The 20,391-nt window shown below is 51.4% G+C and overlaps 1 protein-coding gene across 1 annotated transcript; it reads left to right on the top strand.

Moving 5' to 3' along the window:
* Positions 1–717: 717 nt before the first annotated feature.
* On the top strand, positions 718–18,426 carry Slc1a5 (solute carrier family 1 member 5). The gene is made up of 9 exons (XM_052172176.1): positions 718–1,863; positions 5,409–5,451; positions 6,096–6,152; positions 6,596–6,637; positions 7,643–7,803; positions 11,889–12,122; positions 14,112–14,306; positions 14,392–14,526; positions 17,734–18,426. The coding sequence occupies exons 1-9, from the start codon at positions 1,298–1,300 to the stop codon at positions 17,969–17,971; spliced, it is 1,671 nt and encodes a 556-aa protein (XP_052028136.1). The 5' UTR covers positions 718–1,297; the 3' UTR covers positions 17,972–18,426.
* Positions 18,427–20,391: the final 1,965 nt, after the last annotated feature.

Genomic DNA, 20,391 nt, shown 5'->3' with positions numbered 1-20,391 from the left:
TTGTGGTGAGTTGGCTATTTAAAAATTTTTTGCTATATTTATTGTGTGTGTGTGTATGTGTGTGTGTCTGTGTGTCTGTGTGTGTTGCATGTGCCATGCTCCTTTGGGGAGCACCCTATCTGTGACTATCTGAGAAAAGCGACTAATTTGACCTGAGTTCAAACCCCCCCCGACCCCGCATTCAATGCCTGGAACCTGGACCTCAGAGGTCTCTCTCTCTCTCTCTCTCTCTCTCTCTCTCTCTCTCTCTCTCTCTCTCTCTCTCTCTCTCTCTCTCTCTCTCTCTCTCTCTCTCTCTCTCTCTCTCTCTCTCTCGGAGAGATCTACCTGCCTCTGCCTCCTGAGAGCAGAAATTAAAGGTGTGTGTCACTTATCTGTCCACCCTTTCTAGGGTCCTGCTGAGGATTATCAGATAATTACCCACAATTAGATTCTTTTGACGGGGGGTGGGGGTTTGGGGGGTGAGGTGCGTATGGGGGGCGGTGTGGGTTGAATAGTTTCCCAACGCCCCGCCCCTTTTGGAGCCTTTGCACCCTCTGGCCCTGCCCTCTTCCCGGCCCCGCCCCTGGCTATGCATTGTTATTCAGCCTTGGTTGCCCTCTGTGATCTTGGTTCCGCCCCTCGCTTACCACCTGGCGCCGAATGTTCCATAACCAATCAGCGTTGGCGAGCCGGCCTCCGCCTTTTCAAGTCCCGCCCTCCGCCTTTAATCCTGGTCGCTTCCGTCCAGCAGCCTCAGAGCAACGCGGCACGGCATGGGAGGTGGCACATTGGCTCCTTGGCGCCACTTTCCATATCTCCGGGCTGCTTCCTATTTTCATCTGGAAATCTGATTTTCTCTCCAGAGCCCTAAACGTTCCACTCCTTCTAGGGCTGCAGTACCCAAGAGTCCGAGAGCCAGGCGCCCTAGTCCTGGGATCACCGATCTCGGGCTCCAGGAGCCAGGCATCCCGGATCCACGCCACCTGGGTTGAGCTTGAAGACCTCAGCTACCTGAGCGCCCTTAATCCTCCTGGGAATCAAAGACCCTCTACGTGCTGGTCTGAAGAGCTGTTCCCTACCCCAACAACAACAACAAAAAGCTACCCAGGCGCTCTCAACTCCCAGTTTTCGGGGATTCGACATCACCGGGAAAAATAAAGAGCTCTCTGCACACAACTTAGGACCCTCCAGTCTCCGAGATCCGGTAGACGCACAACTTCAAGGACTGCTGCGAAGTTTCAGCCTCCACTCTAGGTCCTAAGGACGTCACACCCAGTCTCTAGGCGCACAAGGAACGCCCCTGCTACGGCTCAGCATGGCAGTGGATCCCCCTAAGGCTGACCCCAAAGGGGTGGTGGCGGTGGATCCCACCACAAACGGTGGCCCCGCGCTGGGATCCAGAGAGGACCAGGGTGCGAAAGCAGGTGGTTGCTGCGGTTCCCGGGACCAAGTGCGCCGCTGCCTTCGCGCCAACCTGCTGGTGCTGCTCACGGTGGCTGCCGTGGTGGCCGGCGTGGTGCTAGGACTCGGGGTCTCGGCGGCGGGCGGTGCTGACGCGCTGGGCCCCGCGCGCTTGGCCGCTTTCGCCTTCCCGGGAGAGCTGCTGCTGCGTTTGCTGAAGATGATCATCCTGCCGCTCGTGGTGTGTAGCCTGATCGGAGGCGCAGCCAGCCTGGACCCTAGCGCGCTCGGCCGCGTGGGCGCCTGGGCGCTGCTCTTTTTCCTGGTCACCACGTTGCTCGCGTCGGCGCTCGGCGTGGGCTTGGCCCTGGTGCTGAAGCCGGGCGCCGCCTACACCGCCATCAACGACTCTGTTGTAGACCCCTGTGCCCACAATACAGCCACCAAAGAGGTGCTGGATTCCTTTCTGGATCTCGCGAGGTGCGTTCCCGCCAGGCAGTGGGGTGGGAAGGGGCCGGAGCAAGCGTGCAGGCTTTCTGCTTTACCCCTCTGGAGTGCAGGGATTACACGAGTGTGACGCCACTAGTGACGGAGGTTGGGTCCTCCTAATTGAGACTTGCCTGCTAGAGTCTAGGAAAACCAGGTAATGGTGACAGGACTGCTAACATCTCTTGGAAATTTAACGGAAGTTCTCTAAATTTGGGGGCGGGCCTAGACATGGAGGGCTTTTAGAGGAAGGAAAAATAGTAAACTCTCTTAGTCGTGTTGTGCTTTTTGGAGGCAAGAGTACAGACAAGCACAGCCCAGAACTCCTTAGCGCCCTACATCCATCACCCAAGCGGCTGGGATGAAGGAGCATTATTATTTTGCTTACTGGAAACACGTCTGCTACAAGTGGCTCAGACTACTCTCCACGCCTCAGCCTCGGCCTCCTTCCTCGGCTTGCAAGGGACGTGTTATAAGAGATACAAGGTTTTCCCCTAAGAAGAGCCAGAGCCCTCCCGCCCCCCTCCTTCTCCATGGAGAACCACAAAAACAGACAAAACGCTGTGCTTACTCCTCGGAGGGATTCTCTGGGTATAAAGGGGGCAGAGATGAGGCTTCTGGCCAAGGATTTGACTCAGGGTCTGCTGCCCCTTTACCCCTACGAGCCGTCGGAGGCCCAGTGATGAGGGGCTGGCTGCCTGATTCCCAGAGACAGGAATGTGTCCCTGCGAGGATAGTCTCCTCCCTCGAAGGTCACAGCTTCTCGTTCCCTGCCTTTCTCCCTACTTAGTTCACCTGGGCCAGGCAGCCAGCCTTCCGGTGCCTTCCCCCTCCTGCCCCACCGGCTCATTTCCTCTTGGATGCGCCCTTCAGTGCCTCCCCCCAAAGCGGAGAGTGACATTTATCCTTCTTGTACCCTCTTCACTCCGGAGGACTCCAGACTCCGGGTCCACGTGGCCCTGGCATGAGAGCCTCTGATTCAGTATCTTCGGATTGGGGACTTCCTGGAAGGAAGAGAGAAGCGGGGGTTGGGGGGGTGAGGGGGGTTGGGGGGGGGGAGGCGGAAACAGTGAGTCAGGGAACAGGGCATCCTCTGCTTCTGGGCCGTAGTGTGGATGACGCAGAGGGCTGAGCCTTTGGTGTCCATGTGGAGGCTACCTTCTGGCTGGTGGAGATTAGCTGGGACTTGGGCCCTGCCCTGGCTGGCAAGCAGGCACACCCACCTTCAGGCTGTTTATGAGCTGAGGCTTGCTCAAAACAGCTGGAACTCACACTTGGCCGACCACTCTCTTAGCCACAATACTTCACATCCAGCTTTCAAGCCCACGTGGCCTTAAGCTAGCTGTGGGGCACACGGACCCACGAGGGATTAGGTTTTCTTCATATTTTTTTTTAAAGATTTATTTATTTATTATATGTAAGTACACTGTAGCTGTCCTCAGACACACCAGAAGAGGGCGTCAGATCTCATTACAGATGGTTGTGAGCCACCATGTGGTTGCTGGGATTTGAACTCAGGACCTTTGGAAGAGCAGTCGGCGCTCTTACCCGCTGAGCCACCTCTCCAGCCCCTTCTTCACATTTTTATTTTACGTGTGTGAGTGTCTTGCCGGCATGTATGTGTGTGAACTACCTGTGTGCCTGGTGCTGCCAGATGCCAATAGAGGTTATTGGATTCCTTGGGACTGAAGTTGGAGGTGGTTGTAAGCTGCCATATGTATGCTGGCCTAGCTCCCCTGACCCCCAAGTCTCCCACATAGGCATGCTTAGTGGGAACACTTACTTTTTGTGTTTGTGGGGGGCGGGTGTTGAGCTAGGGTTTTTCTCTTCCTGAGACTCAGAGATCCACCTGCCTCGTGTCCCCTGAGTGCTGGATTAAAGGCATGCACCACCACTGGCTGGATGCCACCTTCAATGCTGCCCCCAGCCATGTGAGTGCTTAAGCCAATGTGTGAGAGGATAGGTAGTGCCGGGCGTTGATGACTGGCGCACACCTGTAATCCCAGCACTTGGGAGGCAGATGCAGACAGATCTTTGAGTTCGAGGCCAGCCTGGTCTACAGAGTGAGTTCCAGGACAGCCAGGGCTACATAGAGAAACCCTGTCTCTATGTAGCCCTGGGGGGAAAAAAGAGGGTAGGTAGGTAGTACAAGTCAGACATAGTTGTCCACACTGCCAAGCCCAGCACAGTGAGGGGGGCAAGAGGGTCAAGAGTTCTAGGCTGTTCTGGGCCACATGAGGACCTCTCTCCTCCCAAGAACAAGGACAGTCTCTCACTTGAGAAAGTTTCTTGCTTTTCTGTGCCTCGGTTTCCCTTTATATTTTTCTATGGGTTTTTAGACAGGGTCATATTGCGAAACCTTGACCTCTCAGCTCTTCCCACGCCTGCATCAACACACCTGGAGTCCCCTTCCGTTAAAAAGGACTTGGCTCTGTAAAGCAGTAGTTGTGCCACCTGCCATACAGGTGGCAGACACCCGCCACACGTGGGTGGCCATGCAAGGACAGATGCATATTCATGACCAGAGTAGCCGTTCTAGGCCATGTGGCTTAGCCTTCCAGGCCACGACTCATCATGCCAGGTCCCCGCTCCCACCCACCAGTCTGCTTCTTAGGGATCACCCTGTCCTGTCCTTAGCCCTCCAGGAAGTAGCTCAAGCAAGAGCCCAGGGTATTAAATGGCTGCGGGGGGGTGGAGCTGAGGCCCGGTGTGATCCTGCCCTTGCTGCCTCTCAAAAGCCTAGTGTTTGTGTGTGTCTGTGTCTGTGTGTGTGTGTTTCCCTAACCCACAATCCCTTGGTTCTGAAACACCAACTTCCTGGAGCCAGAAAGAGGTCAACTGAAACCCCTACACCCTGGAAAAGGTGTGCTGGCTTGCTGGGGTTAGACTGTCTATACCTCCAGCTACCCTAGAGGCTGAAGGACCACGGGTCTGAGGCAAGGCTGGGCTTAAACAGTTTAAGGCTAGCCTGAGTAACTTAGCAAGATCCTGTCTCAAAAAATAAAAATAGCTCTGAGGTTGTAGTTCAGTAGAAGAGTGGGCGAGTTCCCTGTGTGGGCAGGAGGTAGTGGGTGGGGCTCTGGCGGTGGGGCGGGGCTCAGGGCTTAAGGCACCCTTTTTTTTTCCAACCTGATGACCTGAGGTTGCTCTCTCTCTGACCCACAAAATAGATGAAGAAAACAGACTTCTGCACACAAGTAGGGACACACATGCTCCCCCCGCCCCAAGTAATTAAATGTTTATGGCCAGGCAGGTGGCGCACGCCTTTAATCTCAGCACAGTGGCAGTCAGACCTCTGAGTTCAAGGTCAGCGAGGACTACATAGTGAGATGCTATCAAAGGAAAATTGTATCTAGGGTGGGGTTGTGTGTGTGAAGAATGTGACTGTAATCCAGTACTTCATGATCCCCTTTCTTAAGCAACCAAGGGAGATTCCCATCACCACCCTCTAGGAGGCCAGCCCTGTCCCTCTCTGCCTGCCTGCCTGCCTCCCCCCACCCTCCCATGACTGCATCTAACACCAGTGTCTATCTCTGCAGGAATATTTTCCCCTCCAATCTCGTGTCTGCCGCCTTCCGCTCCGTGAGTCTTCTGGGGTGTGGCAAGGGGTTTAGGGGAGGAGTGGTGATGGTCAAGAAAAGGGAAATGCATGTAGGGCTTGCCAAGAGAGCTCTGGGTTTGCACTGAGACCCATCCATGCCTTTCTCATTAGGGAGTGAGATTGTAGGGGCTGGTCTGATAACAGGTAGCCCTGTGCTGTGTGAGCCGGCCGCCTAAGTGTGCTTCTCAGAACACACAGTTGTTCTCCAAACACATTCGGGGCGGCGTGTGTCTTAGTGAGTGTGTGCAAACACCACCCACAAATTAAAAAGAAATGAGAATTTGGGAGATGCTTGGTGGAACCTGGAATACTAGCTCAGAAAGGCTGAGGTTGAGGAGAGAGTTCAGGCTACACAGGAGCGAGTGTCTCAGTAAAGGAAACGGCCATGAATGGCTCTTACCTGTAAGCCCAGTGCTTGGGAAGTGGATGAGGAAGGACCAGGAGGTCAAGGGTATCCTTGACTACATAGGGAGCTAGACGTCAGTCTGGGCTACCAGAGGCCTCGTCTTTAAACGGGAGGATTGAGGGTGATTGGGCTGGCTTGGGGCTTTGTCCCCAGTGTGACGTGAGGAACACTGGTTTTGGTGACAACTGACACTGATTTCTTTTCCCACCCCATCTGCAGTTTTCTACCTCATATGTACCCAAAGACAGCTGCGCAACCAAAGACAACAGCGCACAGGTGAGCTGATGGGCGGAGGCCCAACAGCCTTGCCCCTGGCCCAGTGTAGCCACCCCGCCCCGCTTCCCCTCTTTGTCTTTTGAATCTTCCAAAAGGTAAATTTAGATTTAAACTTGGGATTGATTAGTGTGCAGTCCTTGAGCCTGGGGTTGCGGCTCAGTGGTAGAGATCTTGCCTAGCCTGTGCAAAGCCTTGCGTGCCGTCCCCAGCACCGTGTAAACCAGACATGCTGGCGCACACCTGTTACTCCCGGAATACATAGGGAGTACTTGGCTACATAGGGAGTTCTGGGCTAGGCTAGGCTATAAGAGACTGTCTTAAAAGTTGGGGGTGGAGGGGTTGGGGGCTCTGGAGTAGAGCAGGTTTTGGGCATTGCTGTTTCTAGCACAGGAGTGGGGCGTCATGATGAGAGTTGATGCTAATCCTTCTGTCCTTGTCTGCAGCAAGCCTGTATGACGAGAGAGATCAATGGAACCATGGTCCAGGTGAGCAGGACAAGGGCAGAGGAAGAGTGTGGCTTTGCACTTTACCCTCCCCCACCCTTTGCTGTTTGAGTCTTCCTCCAAAAGAAACATACGGTGTGAATGCCGGAGGGATGGCTCAGTGGTTACGCACGGGGCTGCTCTTCCAGAGGACCTGGGTTCAAGTGCCAGCACCCATGTGGCGGCTGGCGACTGTCTGATTACAGTCCTAGGGGATCCGATGCCCTCACTCAGATATACATACATGCAGAAGCACATTAAAAAATTCCAGTCTGCAGTCCAAGCTGGCTGTGGTGGCTCACGGAACACCAAGGCAGGGAAATGTCTGAGTTCAAGGCCAGCCTGGTCTACAGAGTGAGTTCCAGAACAGCCAGGGCTACACAGAGAAACCCTGAGTCAGAAAAAAAAGCAACACAAAAAAAGCCTGCTGCCTCTGGGGCTAGGGATACAGCTCAGAGTCTGGCGTGTCTGTTTAGTGTGAGTAAAGCCCAGGGTTTAGTCCCTGACAGCGCATAAGCAGGAGTGGTGGTGTACGCCTGCGACCCCCACACCGGGGATGTGGGAGGCAAAGGGGTCAAAGTTCAAGATTATCTCTGGATACTTTTTTTTTTTGAGACACGGTTTCTCTTTGTAGCCCTGGCTGTCCTGGAACTCAGAAGAATTGTAGGAGGGGGTGACTGGGAGGGGAGTAGCGATTGGGATATAAAGTGAATAAATAAAAAATAAATAAAATGAAGGAAAAATGATAGTGGTGGTACATACATTTAACCACACGAGAGAGACAGATCTCTGAATTCGAGGCCAGCCTGGTCTCAGGGAGCCCTAGGTCTAGCCTGTGGTTGGTGGTTCAGTTTCTGAGAGCCCAAAGGTTCAGGTTGGTTGACTCTGGTCTTCCTGTGGGGTTCCTATCCCCTTCCGGGCATGCGCGCGCTCCAGTGTTGGGCACTCAATGGCCGTGCAGACCGGTTGACCTCTGACTCCCCGTGCCACCTCTGTTCTTTCCTGAAGCTTGGCTGCGAGGTGGAGGGAATGAACATCCTGGGCCTGGTGGTCTTCGCCATCGTCTTTGGCGTGGCTCTGCGGAAGCTGGGGCCCGAGGGTGAGCTGCTCATTCGCTTCTTCAACTCCTTCAACGATGCCACCATGATCCTGGTCTCCTGGATTATGTGGTAGGTGTTGGGGACAAGGGGTGTCCATGTCTATTGTGTGATACAATGGGGGGGGGAGAGAGCTTCCCCCAATGTGCTTCCTAGAGTCCAAGGGTTTCTGCCTTCAGATCTTGTGTCCACCGTTCCCTGGCTGTGTGACTTTGTGTGAGGGACTTGTCGTCTCTGTGCCTCAGTTTCCCCGTTTGTAAACGGTGAGCTTCCTGTGGTCTGTGGGTGCTAGGGGATACATTTGCCTTGATCATACTAGAAGATGATGGAAGACAGCCAAGCAGATGTACCAGGGCGTTTAATGTAATAGCATAGCTCCTCTTGAATTGAGGATGGACACAGTGCCTGCCTTACCTGGTTGCCATAGGGTATAGGTACCACAGAGGCACGGGAGAGAGGTTTACCTGGGGCCAGGGTGTCACCCAGCCGGAGAGTGCCTGCCTCCCCGGTGCGCCGAGCACCCTGCACCTGGTTCTAACGATTGAGGAGCCCCTGGTATAAATACTGTCCTTTGGGTTTTCTTTTTCTTTTTCTTTTCTTTTCTTTCTTTCTTTTTTTTTTTTTTGGTTTTTTGGATTTGGTTTTTTTCAAGACTGGGTTTCTCTGTGTAGCCCTGGCTGTCCTGGAACTCACTCTGTAGACCAGGCTGGCCTCGAATTCAGAAATCCGCCTGCCTCTGCCTCCCAGAGTGCTGGGATTAAAGGCGTGCGCCACCACTGCCCGGCTCCTTTGGGTTTTCATAAATGACTTTTAGAAAATGAAAGCGAAAACCACGTGCAGGGGCCTCTGGCTTTCCTCCTGTCTATCTGGTCTCACATCAACTCCACCCACCTGGCCTGGATCTAAAGATCAGAAATTGAGAGAAAAGACAAGATGGCTACTAACACAAACCAAAGCAAACCAAAAAAGGAAGGAAAGAAAGAAAGAAAGAAAGAAAGAAAGAAAGAAAGAAAGAAAGAAAGAAAGAAAGAAAGAAAGAAAGGAAGGAAGGAAGGAAGGAAGGAAGGAAGGAAGGAAGGAAGGAAGGAAGGAAGAAAGAAAAGTAATGTAATAACAACTCCCTAGATTCGAACATATAGAACTTTTCTGGGGCTGGGGAGACCTCAGTGGTTAAGAGCCCTGGCTGCTCTTCACTGGACCTGTTCCTGGTACCCGGGATCCAAATGGTGTCTTGCAAGCATCTCTAACTCCAGTTCCAGGGACTCTGTGGTCCCCTTTTGGCTTGTGTGGGCAGCTGCACTCATGTGGTATGCAGCCATGCAAGCAAAACCCCCAACAGGGAAAATAAAAATAAATCTTTAAGAAAAGTAACTTTCCAGCCGGGCGGTGGTGGCGCACACCTGTAATCCCAGCACTCTGGGAGGCAGAGGCAGGCGGATTTCTGAGTTCGAGGCCAGCCTGGTCTACAGAGTGAGTTCCAGGACAGCCAGGGATACACAGAGAAACCCTGTCTTGAAAAAAGCAAATCCAAAAAAACAAAAAAAAAGTAACTTTCCAGTGGCTGGAAAGGTGACTCCAGGGTTAATAGCACTCAATGCTCTTCCAGAGGACCTAGGTTTGATTTCGGACATCCTCATGGTCAGAGCCCCTCTACTGGCATTTTAGGGCACCAGATATGCACGTGATGAGAAGACATTCGTAAAACACTCATACACCTAGAATGAAGTGGAAATATCTTATTCAGGCATGGTGGTACATGCCTTTAATATTAGGAGTTAGGAGACAGTGGATGAGTCTTTGTGGGTTTAAGGTTGGTTTGTTCTACGTGATCAGTACCAAAGTAGTGAGGCAAACTGTAAGACACTATCTTAAAAAACAACAAAACGCACAGAGCAGTGGTGGCACACGCCTTAATGCCAGCACTTGAGAGGCAGAGGCAGGCGGAGCTTTTGAGTTTAAGGCCAGCCTGGGTTACACAGAGAAAACCTGTCTCAAGAAAAACAAAACAAAATGCCAAGTTTTGGTGTATGCCTTTAATGCCAGCACTAGAGAGGCAGAGGCCAGTGGGTCTTTGTGAGTTCAAGGCTACACAACGAAGCCCTGCATCAAAAAGCCAAAACAAAAAGCAGCTCTGCTCATTGGGTATGTATGCCTTTTTGTTGTAGATTTTTGGAAATCGGGTTTCACTATGTAGCCCAGACTTGCCTAAACTCAGAATTTCCCCACTCTTGGACCCAAGTGATGGGAACACGGGCACCCACCACCACATTCAGTGCTGTTTGTGTGTATGGTGTTGGGGATCTAGCCCAGAGCCGAGTACTCGTTGGCTGAGTCACGCCCCCAGCCCCTAATTCGGGGGTGGGGGAGGTGGGAGAGTCGGGGTTTGAGGGGGTGGGGCGTGTCTAGGCTCTGCCACATCCCTGCCCCTTAGTGTGTCTTGATCAGTAAGAAGATAATCGGTTCTGGTGCTGCGAGATGAGGTGATGTGGCGTGGGTCAGAGCAGCCTCCCACACAGCGTGGTTTCCCTCCTGGTGCTGCACTCTCCCGGCTCTGTGGGTGACTCTCAGTTAGACTTAACTTCCTAGGCATCAGTCTTTCTCTGCAGAAAATGGTGCCGTGACCGCTGCTTCAGAGGTCACCAAAGGGTTAACGATACACATTCTCGGGCTAGTGCCTGCTCTGTCCCATATGCTCAGAGTAAACAATGGCAAGTATTTATTTAAGCATTTGTGCTTATAAAATTCCTGGGCACGTCTGAGTGGCTGGGACTTGGCCAACCAGCCCTCCCTTATTGCCCAGGTGGCAGGGAACTGGCGCCTCTCTTTTGTGTAAAGGACCAGGAACTGAGGAGACAGCCAAAAGGCAGGAGGGTATTGAGAGACGTGGCTGACAGTAGGTGCATCATGGGAGTCTTTGCTGTAGGACACGCAGAGAGTTGTTGCACCAGAAGTGGGACTGTGTACAAATGCCTCCCAGCTAGCGTCATCCTGTGGCAATTCCTGGAGGTTAGAGTTGCATTACTACCTTGCCTGGTTGGTGATTTCTTTATTTATTCTGTGGTGAAGATCAAAAGCAGGTCTTTGAGCTCCCACTGAGCCCAGCCCCTCACCGGGGAGGGGATTCTAGGCGGGGCTCTACCACTGAGCCACGCCCCCAGCCCCTCACTGGGGGATTCTAGGCGGGGCTCTACCACTGAGCCACGCCCCCAGCCCCTCACTGGGGGATTCTAGGTGGGGCTCTACCACTGGGCCACGCCCCCAGCCCCTCACTGGGGGATTCTAGGCGGGGCTCTACCACTGAACCACGCCCCCAGCCCCTCACTGGGGGATTCTAGGCGGGGCTCTACCACTAAACCATACCTGTAGGACCTCCTTTTACTTTCTGAGGCAGGGTTTTCTTGCCTTGAATTAGATAGATAGATACATAGATACATAGAGTGTGTGTGTGTATAGGTATGTATATATTTAAATTTTATGTGGATAAGCGTGTGGCCTGCATGTATGTCTGCACCATGTGTATTTACTGCCTGTGGACGTCAGAAGAGAGCACCAGATCCCCTAGAGCTGGAGTTCCAGGCTGTTGTGAGCCGCCGTGTGGGTCCTAGAAACCGAACCTGGCTCCTGTAGAAAAGTAGCCAGTGCTCTTACCTGCTGAGCCATCCACCTCTGCAGCCCCTGGCCTTGGCCTTTTGACCCTCATCGCTTAACTTCCGAAGTGTCTGGTGGGCTGTCAGTCATCCTCGATCAAAGGATTAGGTGGGGATATGTTGTAAGTGCCACAGACCCGTGACTTAGAGTGACCCAGACACACTTTTTTTTTTTTACTGAGAGTGACAGCAGCTGCTTTAACAAGCAAACCTCAAAAGCAAATGACTCAGAGTGGTGGGTGCTTCTTTCTCTAATTCACTGTCAAGTCTACAACTGAGGTCGCTGTTCTGGTAGGGATGGGAACGTGTGCGTGTGCGCATGCGCGGGCTGTGGTTTCCTAGCTGTGCGGTCTCCGGGTCTGCGATTCTCTGAGGCTCTCAGCAGACAGACTTGGAGCGGTGCTCTGCGTAACTCCGGACTTTAGGAAAGGTTGGGAAGTGTGGCCCGCTGACGTGCTGCGCATGAGGCGTGGCTGCGACAGTGCCATGATCTGTCTCTGTGATGGTCAGGTACGCCCCCGTCGGCATCTTGTTCCTGGTGGCCGGCAAGATCGTGGAGATGGAAGACATCCGTGAGCTCTTCATCAGACTCGGCAAGTACATCCTGTGCTGCCTGCTGGGCCACGCCATCCACGGGCTCCTGGTCCTGCCTCTCATCTACTTCCTCTTCACCCGCAAAAACCCCTATCGATTCCTGTGGGGCATCATGACCCCCCTGGCCACAGCTTTCGGGACATCGTCGAGGTGAGCCTGTTACCGAATGTGACAAAGGAACCGGGAGTGGGTGCCTGTGGTTATGACTGGGGTCGTTTGGTGTGTCGTCAGATGTCTTTATTTTTTATTTTATTTTACTTTTTTTTGGTCAATTTTTCTTTCTTTTTTTTTTTTCTTTTCTTTTCTTTTTTTGTTTTTTGTTTTTTTGGATTTTTTTTTTTCCCGAGACAGGGTTTCTCTGTATAGCCCTGGCTGTCCTGGAAATCACTCTGTAGACCAGGCTGGCCTCGAACTCAGAAATCTGTCTGCCACTGCCTCCCAGAGTGCTGGGGTTACAGGCGTGCACCACCACTGCCCGTCTTTTCTTTTCTTTCTTAATCCTTATTTTTTTATTTTGTGTGTATCAGTGTTTTACCTGAATGTGTGTCTGCAGTGTGCCCAGGTGCCTGGGTCTGTAGTTTCAGCTGTGAGCCACCATGTGGGTGCCAGAGATTGAGCCCAGGGCCTTAACCACTGAGCCATCTCTCCGGCTTCCATGCAGTCTTTCTTTTTTCTTTCTGTCATTTTTTCCTTTTCTTTGTGTGTGAGCTCACGGTGCAGTGTGCATGTAAGTCAGAGGACCCCTGCAGGCGTCCCTCCTCACCTCCTACCTGTTTGAGATTGTCTCTGTTTTTCCTGTGAGCTTCTGCAATCCCTCTCTCCCATCTCAGTAGGGCTGCTAAGGATTGTAGACGTTGTACTGTGGGTCTGATTTTTGCATAGGTGTGGGGACTCTGGTCCTCATGTTTGTACAACTACAGCCATCGTCCCAGCCGTTTTGTTTTCGTTTTTTTTGGGGGGGGGTGTTCTCCTTACACAGCTCTGTCTGTCCTGGAATTCACTCTGTAGCCCAGGCTGACCTCAAACTTAGAGATCTACCTGCTCTGCTTCCCGAGTGCTGGGATTAAAGGCGTGTGCCACTGCTGCCCGGCTTTGTTTTAACATTTATTTTTAGCCGGACAGTGTTGACGTGGAGGGAGGCAGATCTGTGAGTTCGAGGCCAGCCTGGTCTATAGAGTGAGTTCCAGGACAGCCAGGGCTACACAGAGAAACCCTGTCTCGAAAAAACCAAACCAAAACCAACCAACGAAAAAGAACGCTTATTCTTGAATGTATTTGTACATCCATGGAGAAATGTCTGAGGACAACTTGGAGGATGGATCTTTCTTTTTCTACACTAGGGGTTGAACTCAGCTTTGCAGCAAATACCCAAGACCATTTTTCCTGTTTTGTGGGACTTTGGATTGGAACCATGGCCTTGTGCATGCTAAGGATGAGACCTACCATATCAGCCCTCCCACAGAGCCACGCCCATCAGCCCCACCATAGAGCCACACCCATCGGCCCCACCATAGAGCCACGCCCATCGGCCCTTATTGGCGGGTTCTAGCCACAGGCTTAACCACTGACCTACATTCCAGCCCTCTTCCTTTTGAGACAAGCTCTCACCGGGTTAGCCCAGGCTGTTCTCAAACTTTCCGGCCCGTGGCACTTTAATCCCAGTTCTTGGCAGTCAGTCCTAGGTGGGTGTGATCTCTATTTAAGCCAGTCTGGCCTATGTAGCAAGTTCTAGGCCATCCCTAGCTGCATGCATAGTGAGACCCTGTCTCAAAGAAAAACAAAACAAAACTTAAAAAAAAACACACACACACATACGCAAAGAAACTTGGTCCTCAGCCTCCCGTGTCTTTACGAGCTCCTGTGAGTGCACCCGGCTTTCCGCGGGTGTTGGCGGCGGTAGCACGCTACAGTCCAGTGCTGTTGAGGAGTGCTCTGTTTCAGCAGGACCCTGGGAGCCTGCTGCGTTGTGAAGGGAAAGACATTTGAGAACTAGAAGTTCGGGGTGGGGTGAGGAAAGGAGGTTTGGGAGGTGGGCAGGGACTCTGGATGATGTGGGTAGGGCTGAGCAGGCGGGTGGGCCTAGCCTTTGCGGTCCGGGAGTGCTCGCCCGGGCAAACTCAGTGTGCTGAACTCCATCAGCTCTGCCACATTGCCCCTGATGATGAAGTGTGTAGAGGAGAAGAATGGCGTGGCCAAACACATCAGCCGGTTCATCCTGCCCATCGGTGCCACGGTTAACATGGACGGGGCGGCGCTGTTCCAGTGCGTGGCTGCAGTGTTCATTGCGCAACTGAACCATGTGTCCCTGGACATCGTGAAGATCATCACCATCCTGTGAGTGCTGGGGGGCTGCGCTGCGGCAGGAGCCCCGCCCCTGTGCTTCTACCGTCTCACCTCTTTCTCTCTCGCTCTCCCCCAGGGTCACAGCCACTGCATCCAGCGTCGGTGCGGCAGGAATCCCTGCAGGGGGCGTCCTCACCCTGGCCATCATCCTGGAAGCAGTCAGCCTCCCTGCCAAGGACATCTCCTTGATCTTGGCCGTGGACTGGCTAGTGTGAGTGGGGCTTTGGAAGTTTGGGGGTGCTGAGAAATCTAGGAAAGGGCAATTTAGGGATTGTGTTTTTCATGTACTTATTTATTTGTTTGTTTGTTTTTTATTTATTTGTTTATTTATTTATTTATTTGGGTTTTTTTTTGAGACAGGGTTTCTCTGTATACCCCTGGCTGTCCTGGAACTCACTCTGTAGACCAGAGACCAGGCTGGCCTCGAATTCAGAAATCCACCTGCCTCTGTGCCACCACCGCCCGGCTTGTTTTTGTTTTTTAAAAAACAGGGTCTCCCTATGAAGCCCTGCTTAGCCCAGAATTTACAATGTAGACCAGGCTGGCCTCAAACACAAAGATTTTCTTTCAGCATTCTTTCTGTTAATTTTCAAAAACCATTTCAAAGGTATCAATGGAAAGTTCTCCCCCAAGGCATAAACAATAGTCCAACTCTTTGTCAGAAATTTCTAGGTCAAGCCTTAAGATCCATCAGGGCGATTCCATACACCCCCAAGGTCAGGCTGTCATGGAAAGGACTCATCAAAATCTTAAGATACGGGCTGGAGAGATGGCTCAGTGGTTAAGAGCACTGGCTGCTCTTCCAGAGGTCCTGAGTTCAATTCCCAGTAACTACATGGTGGCTCACAACCATCTGTAATACAGCTACAGTGTAACACATATAAATAAAATATAAATCTTTAAAACAAAAAATCTTAAGATACAGCTTCAAAGATTAAAAATCTAGTGGCCATTACTACTCCCCTCATCACTGGGTGGTCCGTGGCAACACCTGACATCCTTATTTTTGTGACAGCATGTCTCTCTGAACTGAACACGATCTCATCAGTCAGCCAGACTGGCTCAGAGATCCACCTGTCTGCCGAGTCCAGGGGTCATGCGTGCGAGAGATCTAAGTCCAGGGAGGGCCTCATTCCCACGTAGCAGCCACTTTACTACTCCCCATTGTACAGATGGACAAACTGAGACGCCGGAGGATTAAGGTCCCACAGCTACAACAGAACTGAGCTTCCTAGGAGTCATGATTGCAAGCTACAAGGACTCACTGCCTTTCTAGGGTTCCTTGTAAGACCTCAAAGACTGGCCAGACATAGCTGCTCATGGCTCACATATGTGTTTCTAGTACCATGGAGTCAAAGGCAGGAGGAGAGTCTGAGGCTTGCCTGGAAGGACTACAGGGCCAATGCCAGGATGACCAGGGTTACATCCTGAGATCCAGAGCTAAACCTAACAAAAAACAAAAGACACACCCCAAAACAAACAAACAAAATGGTAAGATGGTTGGAGGAAAGAAACCAACCGCATCACGAAACACACATCCTGTTCCCTGTCACCCCCACACACAAATGATAATACATAAGTTAAATTAAAAATATATAAGCAGCCAAGTCTGATTGTATTGGCGCTTAACACCAGCACTGGGGTGGCAGGGACAAGAATCTCTGAGTTTGAGGTTGGTTTTTCTTATTTTTATTTTTTTGAAGTCTGCTCTTCTTCTTCTTTTTTTTTTTTTTACAATCGCGGCTCATATATCCTTGCTGGCCGCAAGGAAAGCACAAAACCTTTCGGGTTCTTCCTCCTTTTAAGTTCTGAACATAGCATTGCCCTTGCATTGCTGCAGCATAGGCCAGGCCCTGGACCACAGCTGGTGAGGCATCTCCGCATGCTTTGATGCAATCCTGCACAGTCCCAGTTTTTCTGATTGATCTAATTGGTTCCTGGCAGAGAGGATTGGCATTTTCTCATACTTGTTGTTTCAATAACATGTCCAAGCCCTCAGAGGGAGGAAGCATCCTGCCTAGTCCTTCTTCCAACCTAGCAATAAAGTCTTCTAAAGACAGGCTTCCTTCCTCCGCGAACCACTGACTGACACTCAGTACAAAGTCATAAAGTGCTGCCAAACTCTTCTCTGAGGTTTTAACACCTCTACTTTCTGACGTATGACTCAACCCTGCCAGGCACAGGCCTCTGTTCTTGGACTGTGAGTGCCCCGTGATTCTTACCTTCTCGTCATCTTAACTCGATCTGTCTCTATCGAGGAGTCTGCAGCACTCTTGATGAGGTCCTATCCTTTACCTGAAAAAGATTTTTAGAAAAAGAGAGAAAGCTTACCTGCTTCGAGCCCCACACTGGGGGCGAGCTGCCATGGACCACCCCAGCCAGGTATGGGGCTCCCTGGGATGGGGTTCTCGAAGTCCAGGTGGGTAAGGATTCAGCAGTGACAAACAGAAACAAAGACAGAGGCGTTTGAATCTGAGTGTATTTTGCAGCTCTCAAGCAGGGGATTTTATACATTAAAAAAACCAAACACTGCAACTCTTAGAAACCTTATCCTGTGAAACAATCACTAATACCAACAAAAATCAGTTGGCACAGTAAAATACAAAAATCATCCAAGCATTATACAACTCCAAAACTACATGTTCAGTGAATCACAAACAGAACAGGTAACATCATCATTAATAATATAAAATCACCAAAATATAACAGTTCTAAAAGAATGCATTCAGTAAGGTGGTTTTCCAAGGCTAGCAGCATTTTCCCAAGAACAGGTTAATAAATATTTATGGTCAGTGCTCTTAAACTTTTAATTCTTTCTTATTAAGGCTTTCTTTACTATATACTGAGACCCACCTCTGATGATACACGTGTAGCCATATGCAATTTTATTGTTGGGAAAGTTTTTATCCATCATAATTTTGTAAACGATTTGAAAAGTAAAGCGTTGGTTTCCCTGGAGATGAGGTCATGTTAGTGACCCCCCATCTCTAGGGCTGGTTTTGTACTCATCTTTCTTGCTTAAGATCATGGTCTAGGCTGTCAGGTAAGGAAAGGAATGAAAGAAAACAAAACAGAAAAATTGCTATGAGAACTACGGCTCAATATGTTTTCTCCAGCCGAGAGTTTCACAACCGGTTCCGGGAGCCCTCCTTCTTTTGAAGTCTAATGCCTCAGTCTGTGGAACTTGCCACACAGATTCTACTGGGGTTGGTGTGGCAAGGTGTGGACTAGACATCGATAATACCGAGGCGGGAGAGCCTGATTTGAAGCCAGCCTGGTTTACATACTGAGTTCCAGGACAGCTATGTAGAGACCGTCTCCTAAAGCAAGCCTTGCAGTGGGCGAGGGCGGGCCACCTGGGCCCTGGCCACCCGCCTCCTCTTCCTTCCATCTCACATTGCTGTGTGTCCCCTTTCAGGGACAGGTCCTGTACTGTCCTCAATGTGGAAGGCGATGCTTTCGGAGCCGGGCTGCTCCAGAGTTACGTGGATAGCACCAAGGTGCCGAGCTCGGAGCCTGAGCTGCTCCAGGTGAAGAACGAGGCGTCTCTGAATCCACTGCCCCTGGCCACAGAGGAGGGGAACCCCCTCCTGAAACAGTACCCGGGACCCGCCGGGGACGCCGGTGCCACGTGCGAAAAGGAGTCTGTCATGTGAATATCAGGAGGGACTTCACATTGGACGCTGGAGAAGTGGACTGGATAAGGGCTCTGGGGTGGCCGCTTACACACTCCGGGCGGGGATCCCTATCTCCTTCCTGGAGACGCTATTAGAAGCCTGTTGCTGGGGTGCTTATGCTCATATATGAATGTGTCCACAGATCTCCCCCATTCTGCGCCCCAGTCAAGGAATACCATTCTCTGTCTCTGGCCTACCTGTCTTGGAGTGGGTTGCCCTGTAGAGTTCTCTTTTTGAAGGCAAAAGTATTGTGATGTAATACTATCTTAATGTCCCTGCTGTGTGTGTGTGTGTGTGTGTGTGTGTGTGTGCATACTGTGACCTTCCTGGTAGTCCCTCCGTGACAACAAACACTCCAATGAGTCCTGAAGGAAAGCCGAGAATGTCACTCCAGAATACATTTTTTTTTAAGCAATAAAATGGTGTCAAATGTATTGACCATGGCCTTAGAGTCTGAGTAATACTGGATGTATTGTCACATGTCTTTATTTTCAGCATTTGGGAGGCAACTTCAAGGGTCTCACTGGGGGAAGGACACGGGAAGAAGAATCAGGAGCTAAAGGCCAGCCTGGCCTGTAACATTGTCTCAGAAAGCATTTTTTGCTGGACATAGTGTCATACACCTATAATCCTAGCATTCCAGAGGCAGAGAAAGGAAAATACCTGAGTTCAACCTCAGCCAGATCTACACAGTGAGATTCAGGCCAGCCAGTGCTCCATAGTGGGACCATATCTCCAAAAACAGTTTTAATATTTTGACTAAATATGAAAATCGTATCAACACCAAAGTCAAGTTTAGATTGCACTGAACTTTACTAGTCAGAAATCATCGTGGCCAAACAATGGTAGTGCACGCCTTTAATCCCAGCACTTGGGAGACAGAGGCAGGCAGATCTCTGAGTTTGTGGCCAGCCTGATCTATAGACTAAGTTCTAGGACAGCCAAGCCTGCCCCCCCCCCACACACACACACAGCCCTATCTCAAAAAACAACAACAACCATAATTGTGAGCTGAGTAAGGCAACTCAGGGGTACAGGTACCTATTGCAAAGGATGACTTGAGTTCCATCCCTGGGACCCAAGTGGTAAGGAGAAGAGCACTGGGCTCTTTAGAAGACAGGTTCCGTTCCCAGCACCCAGCTCACAGCTAAATCCAGTTCCCAGGGATGCCACACCTGATCTCTGGTCACTTACACACATGGTGTACACTCACACAGCCGGATGACTGAAGGGCGTGGAGCACTGCTCTTGCAGAGGACTAGGGTCTCTGCGTTCACATTGGTGGCTCACAACCGTCCTTAACGCCCTATTCCCATCAGGTGTCCCCTTCTGACCTTTGGGTACCAAGCATGCGTGTGATACACATACACAACACAGTAGGCGAAACGCTCTTACACACAAAGTGATAAATTTAAATAAACAGGGCTGGAGAAGTGTGCGTCCCAGCAGTTAAGAACACTGGATGTTCTAGGGGGCCTGGGTTCCACTCCCGGTACAACTGGTTCACAACCATCTCCAACTCCAGTTCCAGACAGTATAAGCTTGGTCCCTGGATCCCAACAAAGGTGGGAGAAACCTGACAGTGCCAATTTGTCTTCTGAACTCCAAATACCCACAACATTTTTTTAAAGATGAGGTCTCACTGTGTACCTCTGACCGACTGTAATCTCACAGAAATCCACTGTGTCCTGAATGGTGGCATTAGTGGCATGTGCCACTATACTCGAATACACTTAATTTTTTATTGCTAAACGTCACCATTGATCCTGGCTTAGTGACATCAGTACTAGACTCTTGTGGATAAGATGAATAATGCATTACCTTTGGAAAAATAAATGAACCTGTGCTTGTAAAAACTGGTGCATTTTGTTCTGTGTTCTACTTAACAAATCCTGTACAGGGGCGAGGGTGACTCAGGTTCAGAGCCCTTGCCTAGAATCCCCCAGTGAGGGGCTGGGGGCGTGGCTCAGTGGTAGAGCCCCGCCTAGAATCCCCCAGTGAGGGGGCTGGGGGCGTGGCTCAGTGGTAGAGTCCCCGCCTAGAATCCCCAAGTGAGGGGCTGGGGGTGTGGCTCAGTGGTAGAGCCCCCGCCTAGAATCCCCCAGTGAGGGGCTGGGGGTGTGGCTCAGTGGTAGAGCCCCTGCCTAGAATCCCCCAGGGAGGGGCTGGGGGCATGTCTCAGTGGTAGAGCCCCACCTAGAATCCCAGGTGAGGGGCTGGGGGAGTGGCTCAGTGGTAGAGTCCCCGCCTAGAATCCCCAAGTGAGGGGCTGGGGGCGTGGCTCAGTGGTAGAGCCCCCGCCTAGAATCCCCCAGTGAGGGGCTTGGGGCGTGGCTCAGTGGTAGAGCCCTGCCTAGAATCCCCCAGTGAGGGGCTGGGGGCGTGGCTCAGTGGTAGAG

The sequence above is a fragment of the Apodemus sylvaticus genome, chromosome 1, assembly GCF_947179515.1.
Source record: "Apodemus sylvaticus chromosome 1, mApoSyl1.1, whole genome shotgun sequence".
Lineage (NCBI taxonomy): Eukaryota > Metazoa > Chordata > Mammalia > Rodentia > Muridae > Apodemus > Apodemus sylvaticus.
The sequence above is the reverse complement of the archived record's forward strand: the minus strand, read 5'-3'. Positions and strand labels throughout refer to the sequence as shown.